General features: G+C 44.7%; 1 protein-coding gene across 1 annotated transcript in view; it reads right to left on the bottom strand.

The window, feature by feature from the left end:
* Positions 1–25,383, bottom strand: part of CHRFAM7A (CHRNA7 (exons 5-10) and FAM7A (exons A-E) fusion) — a 71,757-nt gene that overhangs the window by 6,675 nt on the left and 39,699 nt on the right. The window contains exons 3-7 of the mRNA XM_063142216.1: positions 20,230–20,274; positions 14,417–14,526; positions 4,475–4,554; positions 3,522–3,689; positions 1,060–1,254 (exon numbers count right to left, since the gene is read on the bottom strand). Of these exons, the coding sequence (XP_062998286.1) occupies positions 1,060–1,254; positions 3,522–3,689; positions 4,475–4,554; positions 14,417–14,526; positions 20,230–20,274 (598 nt within the window). The remainder of the gene's footprint in view (positions 1–1,059; positions 1,255–3,521; positions 3,690–4,474; positions 4,555–14,416; positions 14,527–20,229; positions 20,275–25,383) is intronic.

Genomic DNA, 25,383 nt, shown 5'->3' with positions numbered 1-25,383 from the left:
AGTAGGCATACATAGGGCTCTGCTATGAACTACGGTTTAGGAAATGCCTGGTTTGAATGCTGCCTTTGTTGCAGACACACTGGGGGTCTTTTTCAGCAAGCCTCTTTCTTTTTTGCTTCAGCTGCCCTCCAGCAACATGGGGGTGATAACAGTGACTTCTCTTACAGGGTTCTTGCAAGCATTAACAACAATATAATGTCTTTAAACACACTTTGAACCTATATGGGGGGGGCACATGACCCCAACACATATTGAAGGAATGTGTCAGGGGGTAGCTTTAGATAGTCCCACCCCTTGCCACACACAGTAGCCACACACCCCATCATCTGGCCATTTGAATGGCTTTTGAAGGTGATTACACATGTATCAATGTACCAATGTAAATCTTCTCCCTGTCGTGAGGGTCCCTGATGATATACCCATTGCCAGGATATGCATGACTTAAATAGTTCCAATATGAACATAGGAATACAAGGAGCTGCTTATACTGATCCAGACCCTTGGTCCATCAAGCCCTGCATTGTCAACACTGACCGGCAGCAACAGCTCTCCAGGGTTTCAGGTAGGAGTTTTTCCTGCCCTACCTGGAGATACTGCCAGGGACCGAAGCTGGGACCTTCTGCCTGCAAAACAGGAGGTCTACATCCAAGCTCCAAGTCCTCCCTAGTAGAAGTAGCGGTAAAGAACAAAATAATAGCATCCCATGTACTGCATTTGCCCTTCTGCCTTTCCTCACCTCTGGGGTTTGTGAGATCACAACAAGTTTTTGGTCCCTTGGATGAATAGCTCAGCTAGGAAGAAGGGATTAGTTGTGAGGAGAAGTGTCATGGTAACCAACCTTGATACTGTTGTGAATCCATTCAGTTAACCTTCCATTAAATCTTTATTCTTCACCCCCTGAAGAAATATTCTGTGATTTCTTAAGGGTTTCAGCTGGTACCTACTTTCCCTTTGCTAAAAAAAAAAAACCTGAATGTAATCTTCCAACTGGGGGGGGGGGGAAACACCTCAGAAGCATTGTGAAGTATCTTTGCTTAGAAACAAGAGTAACATGTTTACCAAGGGAAATTTTCTCTCCAGAGTCCGCTGGAAGCAGAAAAACGAGGAGGGCAAGAGCGGAGATCAGCACACATGGAATAAGAAGATTGAGTCCATAATACAAAGTCCTCCTCCGCATTGTCACTGTAAAGGTCACATCTGGATAAGGCTCTTTGCAACAGTCATAGAAATTTTCAGTCCTTTTTGCAGGGACACCTATGAGACAAAGGCGAAATGAAGTGAGGGGGTGGGTGGGAATTTGGTTTGTATATATGTATGTATGTATGATACTTTTAAACTGCCCAGTAAAGCAAGTTCTCTGTGCAGTGTGCAATACATTAAGAACATTTTAATGGAATTGTTTTATGTGTTATTGTAAAGCGCCTCGATGCCAGAAATGGTGAGGCGGCGCTATAAAAATGCTTTAAATAAATAAATAATAAATAAATAAACAAACATACAATGCAAACAATAAAGCAATGAATAGAAACAGCACGTTAGAAAACCAAAATGAAACCAACAGCAAAAAATAAAGGCACCCCAGCACATAACACAAAAGTAAAACCAGCAGCAATAAAGTGCGGTGATCTAAAAGCACTAAAATCAGTTCTTAAAATGCCTGGGAGAAAAACAAAAACAAGAGGTATTCATCTCGCAGTAAAAAGACCACAGTGTAAGTGCCAGGCAAGCGTTTCTGGGGAGGGCATGCCATTGACAGGATGCAACAAGTGAAAAGTAGCCACTCGCTTCACATCAATTGAAGGAGGTCCTCAGATTATGTCCTTAGTGGGTAAATATGAGAGCAGTTCCTTCAGGTAACCTGTTCTCAAGCCATTGAGGGCGTTAAAGGGTAACACACTGAATTTCATCCCAATCATTTCTGGTAGCAAGATTCCAGGGCTCTGAGACCAAATTTCGTGCCACCATTTATGGGCAGTGGGTGTGTCTCCCATTTCCAAGGGCTGCCTGCCCAACTTTGCTGCCATCATGGGGGATCCTTCTCTTGACCAGTAATGGCAGGGATGTTTCTTTATATCCCTATTTTATTTTATTTTTAGCTTTACTCTGCTCGTACTGCATGCAGTGGTGCTGGCAACAACACAGCACTGCTCTCGTTGGCCTGGCTGCCATATTGTTAACCCCCAAATGTTCCAGATGCAGTTTCATTCCAGGACATTTTGGGAGAGACAATATAACATTCTCCAGTGAGGGAGGGGGTTATTGCCCAGCCAGTTTTCAAAATGTAGCCCCGATAGCTCTCTCGCACACAGATCCAGGGCAGCAGTACACACACACACACACACACACACACACACACACACACACACATGGATTCCAGATTGGCAGCTCAAGAGCTCTATGTGCTATCTCCAGTATTCAAGGCAATAAGCCTGTGTGCACCAGTTGCTGGGGAACATGGGTGGGAGAGTGCTGTTGTACCACGTCCTGCCTTGTTGGTCCCTGGCCAATGGCTGGTTGGCCACTGTGTGGGTGAACAGAGTGCTGGACTAGATGGACCCTTGGTCTGATCCAGCATCAGGGCTCGTCTTATGCTCTTATGTCTGTAATGGGTACTCAGCATCTTCTCCAAACTACAATTCCCAGGATTCTTTGGGGGTAGGGTAGTCATGGCAGTTAAATGATATAAACCCCAAGATAGTCCTGTTAATTTGTTTAGCCTTTTTGAGAGATTTGTATAATGCAAGGGACTAGTTTCATATTCACGCTTATGAGAATTAAAAGTGGATAATGCAGGAAATGTAAAAGAGCATTAGTTGAGATTTGGTTAATCCTGTAGGTGCTTTAGAGAAGAAAGGCCCATTTGTATGTCTAAATCCCTTAGACACTTCTGCAAATCTCAGCCCCAGGCCCTTTTAGTGAGTTGTACATGTTCTCTGGCTTTTATTCTGCCAGAGTTTTCTGAAAAAACTGGCATCTCCTTTCTCTCCCTCTTCAGTGAAGAACCGGAAAGAGAGGCTGTCTCCATTCCATGGTCTCTTGAATGGCATCTTGTCTGTCCTCAAACAGACAGACAACACCTGCTGCTTATATTTATTTATTTATTTATTTATTTATTTATTTATTACATATCTATACCGCCCAATAGCCGGAGCTCTCTGGGCGGTTCACAAAAATTAAAACCATTCAAAATATAAAACAACAGTATAAAACCATAATATAAAATACAATGTAAAAGCTCAACCAGATAAAAACAGATGTCTATATAGATGTCTAGGGATGCGATAGATATATGGAAATGGATATGTGGAGCTGGGTGAAACCAATGTATAGTGGCCCTGGATAGGAACCACGTGGCCACATGAAAGGACGCATCCAACCAGCTCAGCAGGTGCCAGACAAGTGTCCCGTCACAGGGGACATGCCTGTTCAATTGCACTTCAACATCAGTTTCACATCTGAAAGCAGAACTCAGCTGCTGAACTGAAGCAGCCACATTTAAGGAGACAATCCCCGGAACTTACCCACTAAATCCCACTCGCCATTCGAAGTGTATCCAGTTATATCTGCTGCTTTCATTTGCAGATCCAAAGACCATCCACCATAAGTCCACGAGCCAAATTTCAATTCGCATTTCTGGACATCAAAAGGAAACCAACGCACATCTATGGAGCAGGTGCTCTTGAAAATTCCTACATTGACATTTGGGAAGGGGGAAAAACCTAATATGAGTAGATACTTTTCATCAATTTCCTTTTAAAAAAATATTATATAACTACTGAGAAGGAAAGATTTCAGCACTCTGACACTCTGATCTATTTGAAAGTGTTTCTAGCATAAGCTGAATGCAAAATTAGGGTGTCGGCATTGCTGTTATCAAAGCAATGTCATTTTTGCTGTATCTTTTGACAATTGTTGTTGCTTTTCAGCCACCCCTATGATGCCTTAATTTTGCAAGGCAACATTGTTCACTGCTTCCCATCTCTCCCACAGAATTATTTAATATTTCCACAATGTTTAGCTGCAGGTATTTCCAAAAGTGAATCCCTTTGGTTCAGGATCAGATCATCACCTAATGGTTTACATTTAAGTCTCATCTGTACCACCAGTGAATTTAGCACGTTAAAAATATCCTTGTGGACGGAGATGCCACCAAACTCCATAAACTGTAGGCTCAGAATATGAACCCCGGCAGCTAATAATACTTGCCTTCAATAAAAGAGCAAGAATTACAGCTCCATGTGTACCCCCATCCTGTATTTTAATCCAAGCCAGAGCAAAATGTATTCCTTCCTCTGTCCTGTTCCCACATACTGAGTTACCATGCTCAGATGGTGGTGACATCTGCTATGGCAGCAACAACAGGGATGGCCATCCATCCATCCATTCCCCCCCCCCCACATTTCCTTCTCAACTCTGGAAGCACGTCAAGTGTCCTGGGAAATGCAATTTCCCCAGGATCCCTGACAATTCTTACCTGGAGGGATATATTGGCAGTATCCTGAAGAGTTCACCAAAACATTTGTATGAAATGTAGCATCAAAGCGCTCATCAGCACTAAAAGGAGAAATCAAGGACAGAAACATTATTCCAATTGATTTGAAAAACAAAACAGTGTTGTCTCATAATGTAGAGCATTTTGTTTTCAACCTTGGAGCCCTTATTGGACCCCCCAATTTGAGACCTGGGACACGATGAGATAAACACACACACACACACACACACATGGTCTCTCTCTCTCTCTCTCTCTCTCTCTCTCTCTCTCTCTGTGGCCATCTCTCCTTTCCTTAGCTAGCGCGAAATCTAGCGATGCTGGAAACCATGTGCAAGGCCAAGGAGCTATCTGGACGCATGCTGTTTCTGGTATTGTTAGTGCCATGGAAGTACCAACATGTTCTGTCTCAACATCCTCTGAGGCACCACATGGGAAGCAGCTCTTGGGTTCAGACACTGCTGCACAGGTGCAAAGCCCAGCCTGGCTCCTTACTTCCTCATTCTGACTCTACTGCTTTCCTATTTGGGGGTTTACGGAATGTGCTGGCTAGGTGGCCGGAGGAGGAAAAGAGAGGTTTCCATTTTTTAAAAAACACACATTAGAAATAAAATTGTGTCAGCAAGAGAATCTACAAAATCCAAAAGGTCTTTTTATTTATATAAAAGAGAAAACCTTATTGGCTGACTAACCCCTTTGGGGATTTAGCTCCATAGTGAGGGTGCCACTATGAAAAAGACCTTGCAACTCATCTCAATCAAACTAACTTCATGTAAAAAAAAAAGAGTGCAGAGCAAATCTGCACACAATGTCCTTGGTGGACAGGGAACCAGTGGGCTCGTACAGGAGAAGTTCTTCCCCATCATTTATTTCTTGCATTCTGCTGCTCTCATAGTTAGAGAAGTGTCGCACTTCCAAGAAGCTCTTTGGAGAAGTATTTCTGGATACCATCTTTCCACTCAAAATTCCTCACCCACCTACCCACCCGCCAAAAAAGATGGTACAGGTTTATTATGCGTCCATATGCGCACATGAACGCAAACATTTCAGAGAAAATCAGGATTGATTTATGAACAGTTTGCAAACAGAGCTAAGAACTAAACTCAATAGGAATAAAGTTCCCAGCTGTCGCTCTCCGATTTTCTCAAGTTGCAAGCAGAAGGCTGCCAACGTTGCACTTAATATATTTGTCAATTTCTCCGCAAGACTTGCATTTGGAATCAGCAGCCAGCGAGAGTTAAATGCTACAGCTGTGTCTGCAACCTGGGAAAGCATGCAGCCGCAGAGCCCCTGGAAGCAGAAAATGCAATTCATTTGCTCCTGTCTCCATGCCTTATTTGTGCTTGCATGAGCCAAGTAGGCTCTCTGCAATGGGATATTCCAATGATGAAGTGTTCTGTGCTTTTCCTTCTTGCGCAAACCACCACCCTTGTCGCCCAATTATTTCTCTAAGTATTTCTGGGTTGGCTCTTCCGCAGGCACAATGTGATTTCTGCTCGCTAGACTGGATTTCCTCATCCTGTCCAACCCTCTGCAGGCCCCACACGTGCCTCAGGTCTGCTCATAGGAACCACCACCACCCAAATCTCCAGAGCAGATCTGGAGCTGTGCAGAGGTCTTCAGTCTCCCCGCAAAGTGATGTTGTATGTTTGGGGCACTTATCTTCAGAAGCAGATAGGCAGTTTTCACAAGGGCATGATTTTCTGAAGGGTGCGTGTGCCTACCCTTGGTGCTGCCCCCGGTTCAAGGTGGTAAGTGCCATCTTGCTCCACACCATTTTGGCACTAGTTCCATGAAGAAGATGGAATAGAACTGGGTAGGGGAGGGGAGGACTTGGGCTGTCATCTCTTCAGTAGCAGCACTTTTGGAAGTTGATAAATTTGCAAGTGAACATGTTCACAATTACCATGGAGAAATGATGGGAGCCTGCCGAAATGTCTTCAGCAGGAGCATATGTTTAGTTAGAAATCACCATTGCTCTTTCGCAGGCCTCCCACAGGAGGCATTTAGCGGGCTGAATTAAGCATTAATCTGTTTTGCTACAAAATAAGCCTCTTCCTTTCCAAGGAATGTAAGAGGAAAAGGCTCTGTTGGATATTTCTTTTTCTTTTGCAGATTTCCCACCCTGTTACGGATGCATTTTGCATCCTGAAATCCATACATTTCACAACTCGTGATGCATTCTGTGAACAGGATACATGCACCTGATTCAATGCACACATCTGTAACTTGTGGATATTTTGAAAAATCATGCATTTCAAAAGGAGCGTCTGAACACGATTTATTCAGTGGGTGGATGCGTACAAAGAAATGCAGATGATTTGAAAAACGTGCGCAAAAATGTGCACGATTTCAACAATTCACCGAATGAACTTCACTCGTTTTTTGCACGCCCCTTTCTCCCCCAGCTCAGTCCCCATCTGGCAGAACAGACTGGGAGGGGCAGAGATGAAACCCACACAATTGGACTAAAGAGATCCACTCATTCCTATTACTTCCCATATCGTGGTAGCTATATGGAGAACCTCCATGCTAGAAGTATTATACGTCACTGAATTCCAGTGGCTGGCAAAACAGATTCTGGCTGGACATCAGGAAAAACTTCCTGACTGTTAGAGCAGTACGACAATGGAACCAGTTGCCTAGGGAGGTTGTGGGCTCTCCCACACTCGAGGCCTTCAAGAGGCAGCTGGACAACCGTCTGTCAGGGATGCTTTAGGGTGGATTCCTGCATTGAGCAGGGGGTTGGACTCGATGGCCTTATAGCCCCCTTCCAACTCTACTATTCTATGAATCTATGAATGGGAGAGGGATATTGCCTTCAGGTCCTGCCTGTGAACTTTTAAGGGTCATCTGGTTAGCCACTGAGTGGAAGCAGGACACCAAACTAGATGGACACTTGGTCTGACCCAGAAAGAAAAATCTTATGTACGATTGGTCTATCAATATGATTAGGCTGGTTTCAAGGGTCAGTATATTTGGGCGCCTGCCCAGGACCAAATCCCAACAGGGACCCACGCAGCAGAAGCTGGTGACTCTGATATCAGTGGGTCAGTGAATCTGCTCCGGATTTCAGTCAGAACTCTAAGCTCTCTGACTCGTTCACAAAACAAATTGTAAAAAACATAAAATGCAATAACATAGTAAAAACGCAGCATAAAACCCACAAGTTTAAAGTAGAATAAAGCCAAGGAGGAATCAAGATAAGAGCCAGCAGCAGTATAATGTACACATATATTGTTTATTGTAATCTTAGTTTATTAACTACAGAAGACATGGACCAAATGTGTGGCATTTCTTAATTATCACAGATGCTTGGGAGAAATAAAACTTGCAGGGAGGTGTGTTTGGTAAGATGGATGTTGAACAGAACACCTGTTCTGAGCATATGCTGACCCATCTTGCACTTAGAAGATGTCAAAGGCCGTTTATTCTCCCCAACCCAAGATTAATATACGCGCAACCCAACTTCCAATGTAAATGCTTGTGCCAAAACCAGTGATCAGTCTTGACAAGCAGGTGCAGCAGGCAGAATGAATGAACGCCGGAGCAAGAGTCCATAAAAAACCGTTTAACATGAAACACGCCGCGGAGAGAGTCTATCAAAACAGGCCGTCCACAAAGTGGGTTTGCCAGGTCTGAGAGGAAGTGGGCTGAGGGGGGTGATGGGGCAGGGAGGGAGACCTCCACACGCATCTAAAATAATATTATTAGTCAACAGCAGCTGTCTAATGGCAAATGGACCATCAAGAGGAAGGGACAACACAAGTGCAGTGGACAACGGCTACTCCAAGAAGAAGGGGAACAAAATGATGGCTTTTGAGATTGAAGCAGGCAGTCTGCTGTCTTTGTTCTCCGAAGGGATGTGTTTAATGAACAGACATATGGCAAAGAGAATTGAAGCCTCTAGCAGAGGCACCAAGGCAACAAAAGTGTTGTGTTGCTTCCATGGAAAAAGAATGGCAGAAGAAAGTGTCCCAGTTATTACAGGACCTGACCGGGGAAAGACATGGTACAAAAGCAGATGCCATGTTTGTTTATCCTCTCAGCCTGGGATGCATCAGCTGACATTCATAGGCACTGCAGGAGATGGGCGGAAGGGTCTCTGCCTCCTGCTCAGGGCCTTGGCATGGTTCCTCAGGTGGGGTGGCCAATCAACACTACCTCCAGCCTTGGAAACAGAAACCCAGATCAGATGTGCAGCATCTGCTCCAGAGCTTATGGAGCCACTTTGATGAAGGGGGCTGGGTTTTAATGGCGGATATGGATGAGGAGAAAGTCTGCCCTGAAACGTTTTACTGGAGCCAGGAAGGAATCCATTCTTCTCCTTCTAGACTCTAGAGTAGACCATGCAGCTTGTGTTGCAAGGTCTCATTTCAGTAAGGGGTGGGTGAGGATTTTGTTTTGGTAAGAATTTACCAGAAGTTCTACATATTCAGGACAAAGAGATCTTGACATTTAAAATGAATTGAAGGTGGGAGCATCCAAAACAAGGGATTTGTGAGCTTGCGTAAATCCTCCAGAAATCACTTCAAAGCTCACTTCAAATGTGTAGACCCTTCCCTCCTCTATAAATATGCCCCCTTTCTTTAAACAACAACAACACCCAAGTTAGCGGCCATCCCTGAAACTCTTTGGGTACCAAGTCCAAAATTCTATGGACCTTTTCCCAGCCGAAGCCTTTGAGCATGAGCTAGTTCGCATTTTCCACGAGCCCCACTTCAAATTTGCAAGAAGTCGTTTACTGGCTGCTCTGCAGCGTGCTTTTACTTGTAAGTACGTCCCACTGGGTTCAATGAGACTTCCTTCTCAGTCAGTGGGCAAGGGACTGCAGTCCTAATCGCTCCTTGCTGAAGAGCGAGGATGAAGGAGAATAAAAAAGCAGCCTCCACCAGCACCTGAAGCAGCTGAACTTTTGCCAGAGGTGGCATGTAAAATAACAGCAGCATTTGATCGTCAGCCCTTCAAAGCCAGTGGAAGAAAAAGGGCTACGCAAATCTTCAGTAAGGAATGCAGGCACCAGATGAATCAAGAGCTATGCTGCTATGGAAATGTGTTGAATTCCAAAAGAGAAGCAAGAATCCTTTCAAATCTGCAGAGGCTACCAAAAAGACACACGCACATACTGATATGATACTCCTAAGAAGCTCAGACTCCGTCTTCTTCCATTGTTTTCATTCCAAGGGTATTGTAGTGTTGAAAAAAGTGCAGAAACGGGCAACTAAAATGATCAAGGTGCTGGAGCTACTCCTCTCTCAGGAAAGGTTGCAACATTTGGGGCTTTTTTGACTTGGAAAAACAGCAAGTTCAGGGAGATATGATAGAGTTGAACAAAATTATGCCTGGTGTGGAGAATGTGGATAGGAAGACATTTTTTCCCCCCTCTCTCATAATACTAGGGCCCAATGGGGTCATCCCATGAAGCTGATGGGTGGGAGATTCAGATCACATAAGAAGAAGGATGCAGATCACAATTCAAGAAGCATGCAGACAAGCTGGAGCGTGTTCAGAGGAGGGCAACCAGGATGATCAGGGGTCTGGAAACAAAGCCCTATGAAGAGAGGCTGAAAGAACTGGGCATGTTTAGCCTGGAGAAGAGAAGATTGAGGGGAGACATGATAGCACTCTTCAAAGACTTAAAAGGTTGTCACACAGAGGAGGGCCAGGATCTCTTCTTGATCATCCCAGAGTGCCTGCATGGAATAATGGACTCAAGTGACAGGAAGCCAGATTCCGGATGGACATCAGGAAAAACTCCCTGATTGTTAGAGCAGTATGACAATGGAACACATGACCTAGGGAGGTTGTGGGCTCTCCCACACTAGAGTCATTCAAGAGGCAGCTGGACAACCATCTGTCAGGGATGCTTTAGGGTGGATTCCTGCATTGAGCAGGGGGTTGGACTCGATGGCCTTGTAGGCCCCTTCCAACTCTACTATTCTATGATTCTATGGAGGGAGGGAGGGAGGGAGGGAGGGAGATAGCAATACTTGAGTGCTCTCGGACAGCATTCATGACATTAAAGGATGCGGAGTGGGGGGAAGACAACTCTGACCTGGCCTTGTAGGCCCCTTCCAACGCTGCTATTCTATGATTCTATAATTCTAAGGACTTCTTCACACATCGCACAGTTAAACTATGGAACTTGTTACCACAAGACGTAGTGATGACCACCAATTTGGATGGCTTTAAAAGAGGAGAAGAAAGATTGATGTAGGAATTAAGCTACTAATCCTGACAGCTATATGCTACTTCCAGTAAGGCTTTTCCAAGTACGCATACAAAGTGTTCCCGTTTTCAGTTGTGAAATGTTTGTGGGATGCATGATTGGCAGGCTACTAGCAGCTTTGGGGGTTGTAAGTCATGCACTGTCCTTATTTGCTGTTTGTATTGTAGCAGCAGCGCCAAACAGGATTAGGAGGCAGCCAGCCTGCATATTCTGCAGAGAATTTCATACCACGTTTTGAACTAACTGAGACAGTCAATGGGGATAAGGCAAGTGCAGAGGAACAAGAGAGTCAAAAACAAAATGACAAGTGACCTGGGAATATTTAAACATGCTGTCTAGCTTAATCCTCCTCTCTCAGATATGGTCACGAGGCATGTGTTCCTACCCAGCGCATAAATATCAGTCAGTGTGCATAGATACAGTGGCCAGCTGAGTAAGATAAATGGTCATTGACAGCCGTGAATGCACAACATTATTTCAAAAGGGCAATTTGCCATCTAAGCAGCAGAAGATGGGAAGGCAACTTTGGAGAAGAGATGGCATAAGATATATATTTTTAAGTACCTGCACTGGGTTTTTGGGGATGTGTTTTTTTTTTTTTTAGTGATAATACTTTGAAGTCAGTGTAGGCTGGTGTCTCCAATGTTAGTGGGGCAGTGAATCTGCTCCAGGTTTCAATCAGAACAAGTCAGAACGTTAAAGATGGCCTTCAAATGCTTCATACTTGCTTCACACCTTGGATAGCTCTACTCTCGAATAGGCAGTGGGTCTCCAGGGCCTCCAGCTGTTGAGGTTTTACCCATCACCTACTACCTAATCCTTCTAACTGGAGATGTCAGGGATTTCTGCATGCAAAGTAAGTGTTCTCCACCCTGAGCTGCTGCTCACCTCGCAACTTACAAAAGCTCCCAACTTACACTTTAGGAGTGAGAGTCTAGGAAATAGAAACCAAATGCACAGTTACAAGATGGGGCATACTTGGCTCAGCAATACGACAAACGAGAAGGATCTTGGAATTGTTGTAGAGCGCAAGCTGAATATGAGCCAACAGTGCGATATGGCTGCAAGAAAGGCAAATGCTATTTTGGGCTGCATTAATAGAAGTATAGCTTCCAAATCACGTGAGGTACTGGTTCCTCTCTATTCGGCCCTGGTTAGGCCTCATCTAGAGTATTGTGTCCAGTTCTGGGCCCCACAATTCAAGAAGGATGCAGACAAGCTGGAGCGTGTTCAGAAGAGGGCAACCAGGATGATCAGGGGTCTAGAAACAAAGCCCTGTGAGGAGAGACTGAAAGAACTGGGCATGTTTAGCCTGGAGAAGAGAAGATTGACTAGATGGCCTTATAGGCCCCTGCCTTCCAACTCTACTATTCTATGTTTCTATTATTCATAAATGGATTGGGGCAGAGGTCATGGCCAGTTATGCAAAATGTTTTGCAGGAAATGTTGCTAAGTGCTAATGAGGTTTTCTAGTTCACAGATGAGGCACCTATTTATTATTCAGCATTTTTGCCTCTTCAGGCCATTGTTGATGTTGTACTAGGGAAGAGACATTTCTGATGCAGACTTGAATAAAATTTAACTGCACTCTCTGTTTCTCTCTCTCTCTCTCCATAATGCAATCTAACTTTGTAATTAAGGCTGTGATGAAAGTGTTCTTACAGCAACAACAATATTGTGCCGTTAAGTGACAATTTTGTGCAGTTTGCCATACAGTGCCAATATGTTAATGCATTCGTTTATACAAATGCTTATTAAGAAATAAACACTTAGCAGGCTGCTGCAAGATCACGTGACTGATATCTTGGTTGCTTCAGCTTTGCAGCTCTACAGTTCGGCAACGGTTTGATTTGCTGGTCAGTTTCAGCTTGGGAGGGCTTCTGCCGTCAATGGTGGCCAAGACACATTTTAAATAAATGAAAATACATTTTTTAAAAAACTCTTCTTGATCAATGGCCAGGATATCTTTACATTCGGATTCCCATTGCCATGAGGCTGATCCGATACACACACATCTGGAACTAAGCCCAAATGATAGCAAGAAGAGCTGTTTCTGAGTAGACATGTAGAGGATCCTACTGTTAATCTTGAAAACAGAAGTCGTTATGTGGCAACCAGAAGCATTTCCCCATTGCTAGCAACAATGACCCACGTGTGCCTCCATTTTCCTTCCCGTTGCTTCTTCTGCATGAAGGGCCGTTTTCAGACTCTGCAGGGGAATTGTGGACATGCCTTCCGGACACGCCTCCCATCCACTTCCTTCCCACACCAACTTCCTCTCAGAGCAAAGAAGACAGTAAAACGGGCAGGGAGAAACCGATGTCTACTCTTAATGGAGGCTGGTGGCTCTGATGTCAGTAGGGCTGCGAATTCAATCTGGGTTTCATTTATAGCTATCCAGAACTCTGACTGAGCTATCCATGGGGGCTTGGTTGGTTCAGCCCCTTGGCTGCCTCCTTCGGAGTTCTGACTGAAACCCAGAGTGGATTCATTGCCCCACGGACATCAGAGCCACCAGCGTCCACTGCCTATTCCGGTTTATTTATTCACCACAGCAGTGACTGGACATGCTGGACCCAGCTCCCACCATTGCCCAGAAAGAGAGTAGAGGCAGCATGGTCTGTTCCTTGGAGCGTTACCAGCACTCCCCCACCTGCCTAAAAAAGAGAGCAAGCGGAAAGGAGGCAGGGCCGTCCCAAGATATTGTGCTGCCTGAGGCAAAGGGGAAGGCAGTGCCACCCTATCCTCATTCCAGAAAACTGCCAGTTGAAGCTTTCTTTGACACTGGGAATGGGACAGCTAGTAGAGGCTGGTGGATCCTATTTCAGTGGGGCAGTGAATCCGCTCTGGGCTTCAGTCGGGACTATGAAGGAGCTGTCCAAAGTGCTGAACCCTATCCCCAAAAATGGGCTCCAGGGGGGAGGTAGCAAGAAGGGTCCGGTGCTGGTACCTCCACAGACTCGATTGACTTCTCCCTCTGAGCTGGCAGTAGGGAATTGTGGCCGGCAGGCCCAGAGGGAGATCGCAGGTGAGTGAGTGAGAAGATGCAGCCGCTATTTGCTTGCTTGAACAGCTGGGGACACAGCGGAGTGGCAAGGAGCAGCTACACCAGCTAGCTCTTGGGCCCTCTCCTAGGTGGGAGGATTGGGGCCTTGGCTGCTTGATCCCTGGATGGGAAGAGAAGCAGCAGCAGCATGTCACTGAGGTGAGGGCCCCACAGAGAGGAGATGCTCATCCAAAATACCCAGGCTGCTCCTTTGACGCCTGCCGTCTCCTCATCAGCATGCAGCTGGCAGTAAAGCCCTATTAATGAGTGTGTTGCGCTTTATAGGATGTTCTCCTCACTTTTAATTGCCTTGAACATGGGGACCTTTTATCCCAAACTTGGCAAGGATGATGCCATCTGGGAGCAGTCTAAAGCTCCTTGGAAACTAAGCACCGAAGTTACAGGTACCTGAACGCAGGGCTGGTTCTCCATCAAAATCAATGAAACAAACAAAAATACATGTCAAATGTGAAACAGATGCACCACTAGCAAAGGTAAAATGAAACAAACGGAATTAAAACGAAGGGGAAACTAAATGAGTGTGACATTGTGCACCTCTATTCGTTACACTGAATTCTTTCCAATATCCAGACTCTCTGAAATAAGCAAATAGCGAAGCAAGCCCTTTTTTTATTTCTATTTTGCACCCTACCTGTTATATAGAAGGATATCTGGCTTCCATATCTGATCATCAGGAAAACGGACGTTCTTCACTCCAGGGTAGTCAGACATATTCCATTGTAAGTAGTAGTCTGTCCAATACTCGAAATTCAAAGCAAAAACAAACAGACCATCACTCAGGAGTTAATTTAACTTTCCATTAGTACTAGCTTACTCCTTCAGAGGTATGACCCAATTTCCCCAGATAAAAGTATGGCTAGATCTCTCTCTTTAAAAAAACCCAACATTTTGCTTGCAAATGTAAACTCTTTACAAATTGCGCATTTAGCCACCTGAAGGAGGGTGGAAAAACCAATTGAAAGCATTAAAATTGCATTTTTAGGTCACCCAATTGCACACAACTGCCTATAAAAGGAATTTCAGTATGTTTGTGACTTATAGTTCATGCCACCTCAAGCATAAAATTGGAATATAGCAATTTTAAAAAAATATAAAGTCCACGCATTCACTCCAATTACATTTCTCTTTAGAGCCATAACTTTCGTAGTTCCTTTTAGATGAAAATGATTGGACTATAATAACCAATTAGAAGCACATTAGGTTGGATGGTCAAAGGTTTCTCTGCTGCTAAGATATGTGAGCAAATTTTACTCTCAAAAGGAACAAGGTAGGCTTATTGCTAGAGAAAATACTTGTAATGAAAGAGAGAGGGGGGAAAGAATCTTTCTGTTCATATTTAGTTCTCATTGAGGTCTTGTAGAGTCAGCAGGTGAGACGCTTGCACATGTGTAGCTCACTTGATTAGTCAATGTCTGGATCCAATCCATCATCATCATACTTAAGGCAAGGATTACAGAATATGGAGTATGGCCCTACCAAGGCTGCTGTACTTTTGTGTTACATCTGTTTTCATTGCCACGTTGAGACCTGGCACTTTAAGAGAGTGGAACAAAGCCAAAAGATGGGCTGAATAGTATTTCCTGTTGATCTGAACTAACCTTTCCTGGCTTTCTATAATGTCAAGTGGAGAAACGCCTCCTGTGGGTTTTCTTTTAATTTCACAACAGCACTCCAGCCATTCATTTTACCTTCAGAGAGTCATCGGCTTCTCCAGAATGATTGTTTTGCTCTGCACAATGTACGAAAGCCTCATTATGGGGGGGGACATTGACCTCTTCTACAACTCCTGTGTGACCATTAGCTATTCTTTTGTAGCTCAGCATGCTGTTTACGACACTGTCAACCCAGTGAATGATCAAAGTGGTGCTCCAGAAGAGCCTCCAGCTCTGCAGATGTCAATTGCCAAAGGTAGAGTTAAGGCAGGACGCCCAATGCTTAGATCTCTTGCCTTTTCCAGTGCTTGTGACACTAATGGCCCTGTCCTTAATTAAACTGCCTGGGCCCTCCAAGTACCATTTTCATGAGTGGATGGATTTATTTCTTACTTTTACTAAAGAATGTGTGCCTTTTTCCATATCGCCTTTTTAAAAATGTAACAGTAATAGAAGACAGTTTTCTTACATGTCAATATCTTTTTGTATTATTATTTAAAGTATTAGAATTCGTGTGGAAAGTTGGGTTGAACTGAAACTGCTCACTGGGGTTATTCACAAAACACACTAACCCACACTTTGTTGAGCTGTGGGTTAGTGTGCTGTCTGAACCCAGGACGTTTTCAACAGGGTGCCTTGTTAACCAAGCAGTGTGGCTTGTTAACCACCCTGAACAACCCAGCAACCAACTATGGGTTCTAATGTTGAGTTGTTTAAGAAAAATAAGGCACAATGCATGGTTACCCAGACACCCTGTAGAAACTGTCCTGGATTCAGAAGACACACACCATCTAGAAAACCCTCCCTGTAGTTCGGGAGGCAGAAAATGTAACCTCCTTTAAATGCCTCCTGAAAACTTATCTTTTCACGCAGGCTTTCCCTGGACTGTAACTAATTTTGATTTTATATGCCATTTTTAGCTTTAAAAGTTTTACATTTATTCTGACTTGTTGCATTTTATGGCTTTAATTGTGAACTGCCCAGAGAGCCTTGGGTATTGAGCAGTATAAAAACGCAATAAATAAAAATAAATAAAAAAACTCACAGTTTAACAACCACCCAACCACTGAGTGTGGGTTAGCGTGTTGTGCAAACCCTGTTTTCTCAACATTTTTGGGAGCGCCAAAGAATGCTGTCCTGTTTGGCCTCTGAATTTTTTATGCAGAACTTTTATGCTTGCAATTTGTATGCTGTTTTTATTGTTGTGTGATTATCACTCCATTTTAATGATTTATTGTTTGCAAGCCATCCAGAAAACACTCCTTTTGGCAGTTGGGGGAGAGGGAAGAGGGAGGATTGGGGAAAAAAGAGGAACACATGATACTGTACATTGTGGACCCTTTGCCCCAGGTTCCTCCAACATGCCAATAAAGTATTCTCTGATTTTGGGGGGCAGATACAGCAAAAACTGACACTCTAAAAGTAGTTGCCACATCCAGGTTTGATAGTAAATGACAAACTGTTTCTGCATTTGTAGCCCGTTCATGGGAACCAAGGGTAGACCAGCAATAAATTTAATTCTAATGCCAATGAACAAGGGACGTTTCAAGATGCAACACGCCAAATCCTCAATGTGATGTGGGTGTTTCAGACACACCCTCCGCTCCCAGAGCAAAACTTGATTTGGCAGATCTACAAAGAGAATGCTAAATCAATCAGATGGGGGTGGGGGGTCATCCCATGAAGCTGATTGGTGGGAGATCCAGGACAAATAAAAGGAAGGACCTCTTCACACAGTGCATAGTTAAATTATGGAACTCGCAACCACAAGATGTAGTGATGGCCACCAATGTGGATGGTTTTAAAAGGGGATTGGATAAATTCTTGGAGGAGAAGGCTATCAATGGCTACTAGCCCTGATGGTTGTGTGCTGCCTCCAGTATTCGAGGCAGTAAGCCTGTGTGCACCAGTTTTGGGAGAACGTGTGTCAGAGGGTGCTGTTGCCCCATGGCCGTAGCTAGACCTAAGGTTTATCCCAGGATCATTCCGGGTTCATCCCTGCCTGAGCGCTGGATGCCCTGTGTGGCATTTAGATGAACAGGTTTGACCCCAGGGCAATGCTGGGATAAACCTTAGGTCTAGCTACGGCCCATGTCCTGCTTTGTTGGTCCCTGACCGACAGCTGCTTGGCCACTGTGTGAACAGAGTGCTGGACTAGATGGACCCTTGGTCTGATCCAGCAGGGCTCTTCTTATGTTTATTATTTATTTATTTATTTATTTATTTATTTATTTATTTATTTCATTTATATCCCACCATTTTTCCTCCAAGGAACCCAAGGTGGCGTACATAATCCTCCTCTCCATTTTATCCTCACAACAACAACCCTGTGAGGTAGGCTGGGCTGAGAGTCTGTGACTGGCCCAAAGCCACCCAGTGGGTTTCCATGGCTGAGGGAGGACTAGAACCCGGATCTCCTGACTCCCAGTCCAACACTTTAGCCACTACACCACAATGGAGTGGGGGGAGACTGGCGTGCATTTCATATGGACAGCTCTGGATCAGGGCCAATGTGTGAAATAAATAACCTTGAACAGTCACAGCTTTAATGAGTTCATTTTGTGGACTTCTTTATTTTTTTGTTTCTAGAACTCAACATCATCTCCTACATTCACTGTGATATTTAGATCTTCAGCACTTAAATAATTTGTTTCAGAAGCTCAGGCAGCAGTGCCAACGCCTCCACTCATGACAAATTGAATTAACAACCTCTTGCAGTTTGTTGGCTTTGAGCAGGGCGGGGGAGGGGGTATTTTTATTTCTTGCAGAGGAGATAGGCTACAAATGCAGCTGACATGTCAAGATGGGTGCCCTCCATTCAAACGAATGGCAGCAGATCACAGACGTAAAAATAAATCGCTCCTTCAGGAGAAATCTTGCCTCTAAAAGTGAAGCCATCTGGACTGAGCTGCTGGACAGTGGTTGTAAAGATCAGGGCTTTGGCAGCCAGCGTCTGTCCGTGTCTGAAACCCTTTGCCTCCACTCAATCAAAAATGACTTAGAAGTGGGTGCAAGGACTATTAGAAGACACACTGCTGGGTTTAGCTATTCGTTATATATTAGATTATTTAGGGCGCAATCCTGTGCATGTTTAGACCCTACTGCTCCCAGCATGGCTGGCTGGGGAACGCTGGGAGCTGAGGAACTTTTTTCTGTCTAAACATCTGTAGGATTGTGCCCATAATCATTAAATTTGTTTTATCCTTGCACCCCAATAATCCAAGCAGTGAGAAACCGAGGGCTGCAAGCATTTACCTGGGTTCCTTTTGAACCTGCGCAAAAGCCAAGACACCACCAGATGACGAAGAAAGGGAGATTGGGCCTGGGGAAGCGAGTGTGGCCATCTAGGGAATCCCAGAAGAGCAAATTTGGCCTCCTGGCCTAACGTCCCCTGCCCCTGAACATATTCCCTACTTAACTATGGAAATCAATGTCCTAAAAATACCATAGGGATAAAGGCATCCAACTATTAAAATTGCACATGGGCCAGAACTCCACTTCGTTTTGATTTGATCCCATTGTGGTGATGCTCTGACTCATTTAGATCTTGTAGCACATGCCATACACAATGACTTCTGTTGTGGTATTTTGGATAATGCAGAATAAAAAGTGGGAAATAATGCTAGAAAAGCAGTACATGGAACATATAATGTGCCCACCAACGGTAATCAATGCACCTCAATACCGATAATGTAGTTCTAGCCCTAAAGCTCAAGCCTAAGTGTGTTTAGTCAGAAGTAAGTCCTACTGGGTTCAATGAGACTTACTTCCAAGTAAGCATGCTTAGGATTGCAGCCTAGCGTCCATGCTGGAGGGGAGCCACCACTTGCTAAGCCCTGCTATGCTCAGGCTGGCCAGGACAGAAGAGGAGGGCAATTTTTTGCCCTTTTTTGTCTTGTGTTTTTGAAAATGATTTGTCTTTATCTTCTTAAGATCTTCCTTCCCTGGGAAGAAAAACAGCTATAGCAGCTCCAGGGATGGTATAGCCCTCCCCTACATGATTCTGGAGGCATATCCAGAGAATGAGCGTCCCCTGACCCACCTCTGATGCTCCCACAGAACACCTGAATTTTGCCGTTACCACTTTCAGAGAAGTGATGGTGGGCCAGCCGTGGTGATAGAACTTTCTGCTGTTGGTCAAGGGAGGACATCTATCATGGACGCCCCTCTGTGCAGGTGGACATCGCTCCCTACCTGTGGAGGGGGTGGTCCACCATGTCCTATGTCCTCTGGGGCCCCCTCCTAGCTTTGCACACAGAATGAATTGGCTCCACGGAATTATCCTCCACATTTCTCCTCTGTGAATTCTGATGGGGAATGTTCTCAGAACATCCTCTTGCCATGTACATATTCTCCAGCGATGTGATATTCAGCAGCAGCATTTGACATCCAAAGATTTTGCAACATTTTACCCTACGTGGCAGGTGACAGGGCAATAACAACTGACATTTGGTAGAAATCTGACTTCTAGCAGTCAGTTTTTGACAGCTGGTCAGCAGTAGTAGACCATAATTGACAAGATTTGTCAGCTGACACATTGACACACTCAGGAGCTAACTGCATTTGACAGCTGGTCTACAGTAGCAATCAGCAATTGACAGTATCTGATAGATGTCTTGCAATGGCATTTAGTCAACTCGTTATTAACTGCAATCATTCATTAAATCAATCACAGTAGACAAATATTGAATTTGTCCAATTCTATTATCCTTTAGGACCATTAGCCTCCTCCCCACACAAGAGACTTCCACAGCCACCCTTTCAAAACAAACTTCTGAGCTTTAAAACTCACCATGTGTAACCAAATGTTGGTGGTTAATACTTGGTTCTTTTCATCCTGCCAAAAAGAAAAGGAAAGGAGGGAAAATAAGCATTGGTACATGTGTTTTAAGTAATTGTAACGGTTAAAATGAAAAATTAGTGAAACAGGCCCCCCTTTTTTTTCTTTTGCTATGTCCTTTTAAATAATTTCATATTCAGAATCAAAGGATTATCTTAGGAAATTTATACAGAATCCTGATCACAGCTTACATTAACCAATTTCAGACATATAGTATTGGACAATATGAAGGATCATTCCAGCTGTATGACTACTTGTCAGTTGCGGAATGTGGAGTGTGGAAATAACGAGGCGACACAAAATAGCTGGGTTTTAAAACTGGGCCACATTTTATTCAATATATATAAATATATCTCTGCAGAGGGGTAACCTAAGCAGACATCAGAACTTCAGCTGTCAACAGCCCCTAACTGCTAGGGCGAGCGATTCCTGGCCTTAGGGTGGCGGCAGTCCTGTTGCCACCCCCTGGCTCCCCCTTTTGGGGTGGGAGACCTTCCGGTGTCACTCCTCCCCGTGACACTAGCCTCCGGGTGAGTGAGAAAGGTTGGCCTCAAGGGTAACCCTTATCTAGCCAGCTGGGCCACTAGGTTCGCAGCTGGTGAGCCTCAGGCGTTTACCCCTCACCGTTAGGTGCCTTGGAATGCTCACCAATCCTCTTGATGTGAAGATGTCCGCTTCCCTGCCAGCAAATGTGACCGAATTGGAATAATTAAATTGAAATAACCAATCAACTTATGTAATACTGCCCGCCTGTCTTGCAGTGTGAAGTAGGCGAAAGAACTCAACACCTTAACCGTAGGTCTTGAGTAAAAAATTCCTACTTGGTCTCCTAAGGACAACCAGTTAACCGACACTGCCAACAGGGGAGGGAGGGAGGGAGCCGCTTTATGAAGAAGGACGAGGGAGGGGGCAAGCATTATTATATAGGCTCCCCCTCCTCTCGCTCCAGTGGCACCACCCGAGGCCAACCAATATGTGGCCTCCACACCTCTCAGCCACCCCCACCCACAACAGCCCTACCATGCCCAAGCTTTGCTGGGAGTTGGTTTAAGGCATTTATGAAACAGCCTAACTGGATCCTCTAGACCAGAGGAGGGTAGGGTGACCCTATGAGAAGGAGAACAGGGCTCCTGTATCTTTCACAGTTGCATAAAAAAGGGAATTTCAGCAGGTGTCATTTGTATATATGGGGAACCTGGTGAAATTTCCTCTTCATCACAACTGTTAAAGCTGCAGGAGCTATACTAGAGTGACCAGATTTAAAAGAGGGCAGGGCTCCTGAAGCTTTAACGGTTGTGATGAAGAGGAAATTTCACCAGGTTTTCCGTATGTACAAATGACACCAGCTGAAATTTCCTTTTCAGTACAACTGTTAAAGATACAGGAGCCCTGTCCTCCTTTTCATATGGTCACCCTAGAGAAGGGGGAACATTTTCCTACCATTCAAAAACAGGAAAAGCCAACTGGGGGGCTGCAGCTGATGGTAATCAGAGCCAGACCTGATGGTGAGTGAAGGCAGGATCAGAAGTGAGGGCAGAACCAGTGCAACCTTGCAAGATTGCATTGTTCTCTCTGAGTGTGTGTGTGTGCCCGCCCGTGCACAGCTCCGCCCATCTCTGAGTCTACACCATCCCAGCTGTCTCTTTCTCTGTCAGTACCAACTCCAGATTTTCTGAGGTCTCTCAGGCAAGACACCCTCAATGCCCCCCTCCCTCAGTGAGTCCACCTTCTCACTGCCATTATCACCAGCTCCTCCTCCTCACTAACAAACAGGATGTACAAATCAACCCTGAGTTCGCTGAATTCCATCTCAAAGCTCATTCTGACTCAAGTCCAAATCAGATTGGGAGCTTTGCTTTTTTTTTTCTCCTCATGAAAATCCAGGTGTATTTTTTCACATATTTTTTTCCAAATCTATGCATCCGTAGTGTGCATTTTTGAAATGTACGCATTCATAGAATCATAGAATCATAGAATAGCAGAGTTGGAAGGGGCCTACAAGGCCATCGAGTCCAACCCCCTGCTCAATGCAGGAATCCACCCTAAAGCATCCCTGACAGATGGTTGTCCAGCTGCCTCTTGAATGCCTCTAGTGTGGGAGAGCCCACAACCTCCCTAGGTAGCTGATTCCATTGTCGCACTGCTCTAACAGTCAGGAAGTTTTTCCTGATGTCCAGCCGGAATCTGGCTTCCTTTAACTTGAGTCCGTTATTCCGTGTCCTGCACTCTAGGAGGATCGAGAAGAGATCCTGGCCCTCCTCTGTGTGACAACCTTTTAAGTATTTGAAGACTGCTATCATGTCTCCCCTCAATCTTCTCTTCTCCAGGCTAAACATGCCCAGTTCTTTCAGTCTCTCTTCATAGGGCTTTGTTTCTAGACCTCTGATCATCCTGGTTGCCCTCTTCTGAACACGCTCCAGCTTGTCTGCGTCCTTCTTGAATTGTGGAGCCCAGAACTGGACGCAATACTCTAGATGAGGCCTAACCAGGGCCGAATAGAGAGGAACCAGTACCTCACGTGATTTGGAAGCTATACTTCTATTAATGCAGCCCAAAATAGCATTTGCCTTTCTTGCAGCCATATCGCACTGTTGGCTCATATTCAGCTTGTGATCTATAACAATTCCAAGATCTTTCTCGTTTGTAGTATTGCTGAGCCAAGTGTCCCCCATCTTGTAACTGTGCATTTGGTTTCTATTCCCTAAATGTAGAACTTGGCATTTATCCCTATTAAATTTCATTCTGTTGTTTTCAGCCCAGCACTCCAGCCTATCAAGATCACTTTGAAGTTTGTTTCTGTCTTCCAGGGTATTAGCTATCCCACCCAATTTTGTGTCATCTGCAAATTTGATCAGCGTTCCCTGCACCTCCTCATCCAAATCATTAATAAAAATGTTGAAGAGCACTGGGCCCAGGACTGAGCCCTGCGGCACCCCACTCGTTGCCTCTCCCCAGTTTGAGAAGGTTCCATTGATAAATACTCTTTGAGTCCGATTCTGTAGCCAACTGTGGATCCACCTAATAGTTGTTCCATCTAGCCCACTTTTAGCTAGTTTGTTAATCAGAATGTCATGTGGTACTTTGTCAAAAGCTTTGCTGAAGTCAAGATATATGACATCCACAGCATTCCCACAGTCCACAAGGGAGGTTATCCTATCAAAAAATGAGATCAAATTAGTCTGACAGGATTTGTTCCTGACAAATCCATGTTGGCTTCTAGTAATCACTGCATTGATTTCAAGGTGTTTACAGATTGACTTCTTTATAATCTGCTCCAGAATTTTCCCAGGGATGGATGTCAGACTGACTGGTCTGTAGTTCCCAGGTTCCTCCTTTTTGCCCTTTTTGAAGATAGGGACAACGTTAGCCCTCCTCCAGTCATCCGGCACCTCACCCGTCTTCCATGATTTTGCAAAGATAATAGACAAAGGTTCTGAGAGTTCTTCCGCTAGCTCCTTCATTACTCTTGGATGCAGTTCATCGGGCCCTGGAGATTTGAACTCATTCAAGGAAATTAGGTGTTCTTTGACCATTTGTTTATCAATCTCAAACTGCAATCCTGCCCCCTCAACTTCTGCTTCACTTTTTCCAGGGGGGTCATAGACCCGCTTTTGGGAGAAGACCGAGGCAAAGTAGGAATTGAGCACTTCAGCCTTTTCTTTGTCATCTGTTATCAATTTGCCATCCTCATTAAGCAGTTGAACCACCATTTCTTTCCTCTGTCTTTTACTACTCACGTATCTGAAGAAAGCCTTTTTATTGCTTTTAGCATCCCTCGCTAATCTCAGCTCATTCACAGCTTTAGCCTTCCTGACGCCATTTCGGCACTTCTGCGCCACTTGTCTGTACTCTTCTTTTGTAGCCTGGCCTTCCTTCCACTTCCTATATGTATCCCTTTTTGTTTTCAGTTCATCAATAAGCTTTTTGTGGAGCCACATTGGTTTCCTCTGTTGTCTTCTATCTTTTCTCCTTGTTGGAATTGTTTGTAACTGTGCCTTTAAAATTTCATTTTTTAGATACTCCCACCCATCCTGCACTCCTTTTCTCATTAGGCTCATTTTCCACGGGACCTTACTTATTATAGTTCTGAGTTTATTAAAATCAGCTTTCCTAAAATCCAGAGTACGTGTATGGCTACGCTCGACTTTTGTCTCCTTCATAATCAAGAATTCAAGTATGACGTGGTCACTTTCCCCCAGAGTTCCCGTAACTGCCACTTTATCCACTAAGTCATCCCTATTGGTCAATAACATTCTTCTCTGTGGATTAAAGCATATTTGTGCAAGAACACAGTTTTGCATGAGAATTTTTTAAATGCACAGATGCTTTTGAATGCATTTGGGGGCGGGGATGTGAGACTCCAGGCTCAGAGATAGAGGGACTTCGAGAAGGACACAGACAAGCTGGAGAGTGTTCAGAGGAGGGCAACCAGGATGTTCAGGGGTCTGGAAACAAAGCCCTATGAGTAGAGACTGAGTCAACTGGGCATGTTTAGCCTGGAGAAGAGAAGATGGAGGGGAGACGTGAGAGCACTCTTCAAATACTTGAAAGGTTGTCACACAGAGGAGGGCGAGGATCTCTTCTTGATCCTCCCAGAGTGCAGGACACGGAATAACGGGCTCAAGTTACAGGAATGTATGACAATGGATACAGTATCACAATGGAACCAGTTCCCTAGGGATGTTGTGGTCTCTCCCACACTAGAGGCCTTCAAGAGGCAGCTGGACAACCATCTGTCAGGGATGCTTTAGGGTGGACTCCTGCACTGAGCAGGGGGTTGGACTCGATGGCCTTATAAGCCCCTTCTAATATTGTATGATTCTATGACTTTGGCCACAGATTGCATCTGAGTCTACATTCGGGCCAGAAGATATGAACTGGGTAAATCCTGATCAAAAATGAACTGAAACAAATTTTCTCACACTTATCTATTCGTAGGCCGGGAGCCAGTGCGCAAGAGACATCTACTGCCGCTCCGTCTTACCTCCATCTCTGTGGTCTGGGCCAGAGTGAGAGGCAGGTGGGGCTCTTCCTGGTGGGCCCCTGCTGGGGTGTGAGCCCTCAGCAGCTGCCTGACCCGGATTCCCTTTGATGTCAGCTCTCTCC

Source organism: Elgaria multicarinata, chromosome 16 (assembly GCF_023053635.1).
Source record: "Elgaria multicarinata webbii isolate HBS135686 ecotype San Diego chromosome 16, rElgMul1.1.pri, whole genome shotgun sequence".
NCBI lineage: Eukaryota > Metazoa > Chordata > Lepidosauria > Squamata > Anguidae > Elgaria > Elgaria multicarinata.
This window is presented reverse-complemented; position numbering and strand designations above follow the sequence as displayed.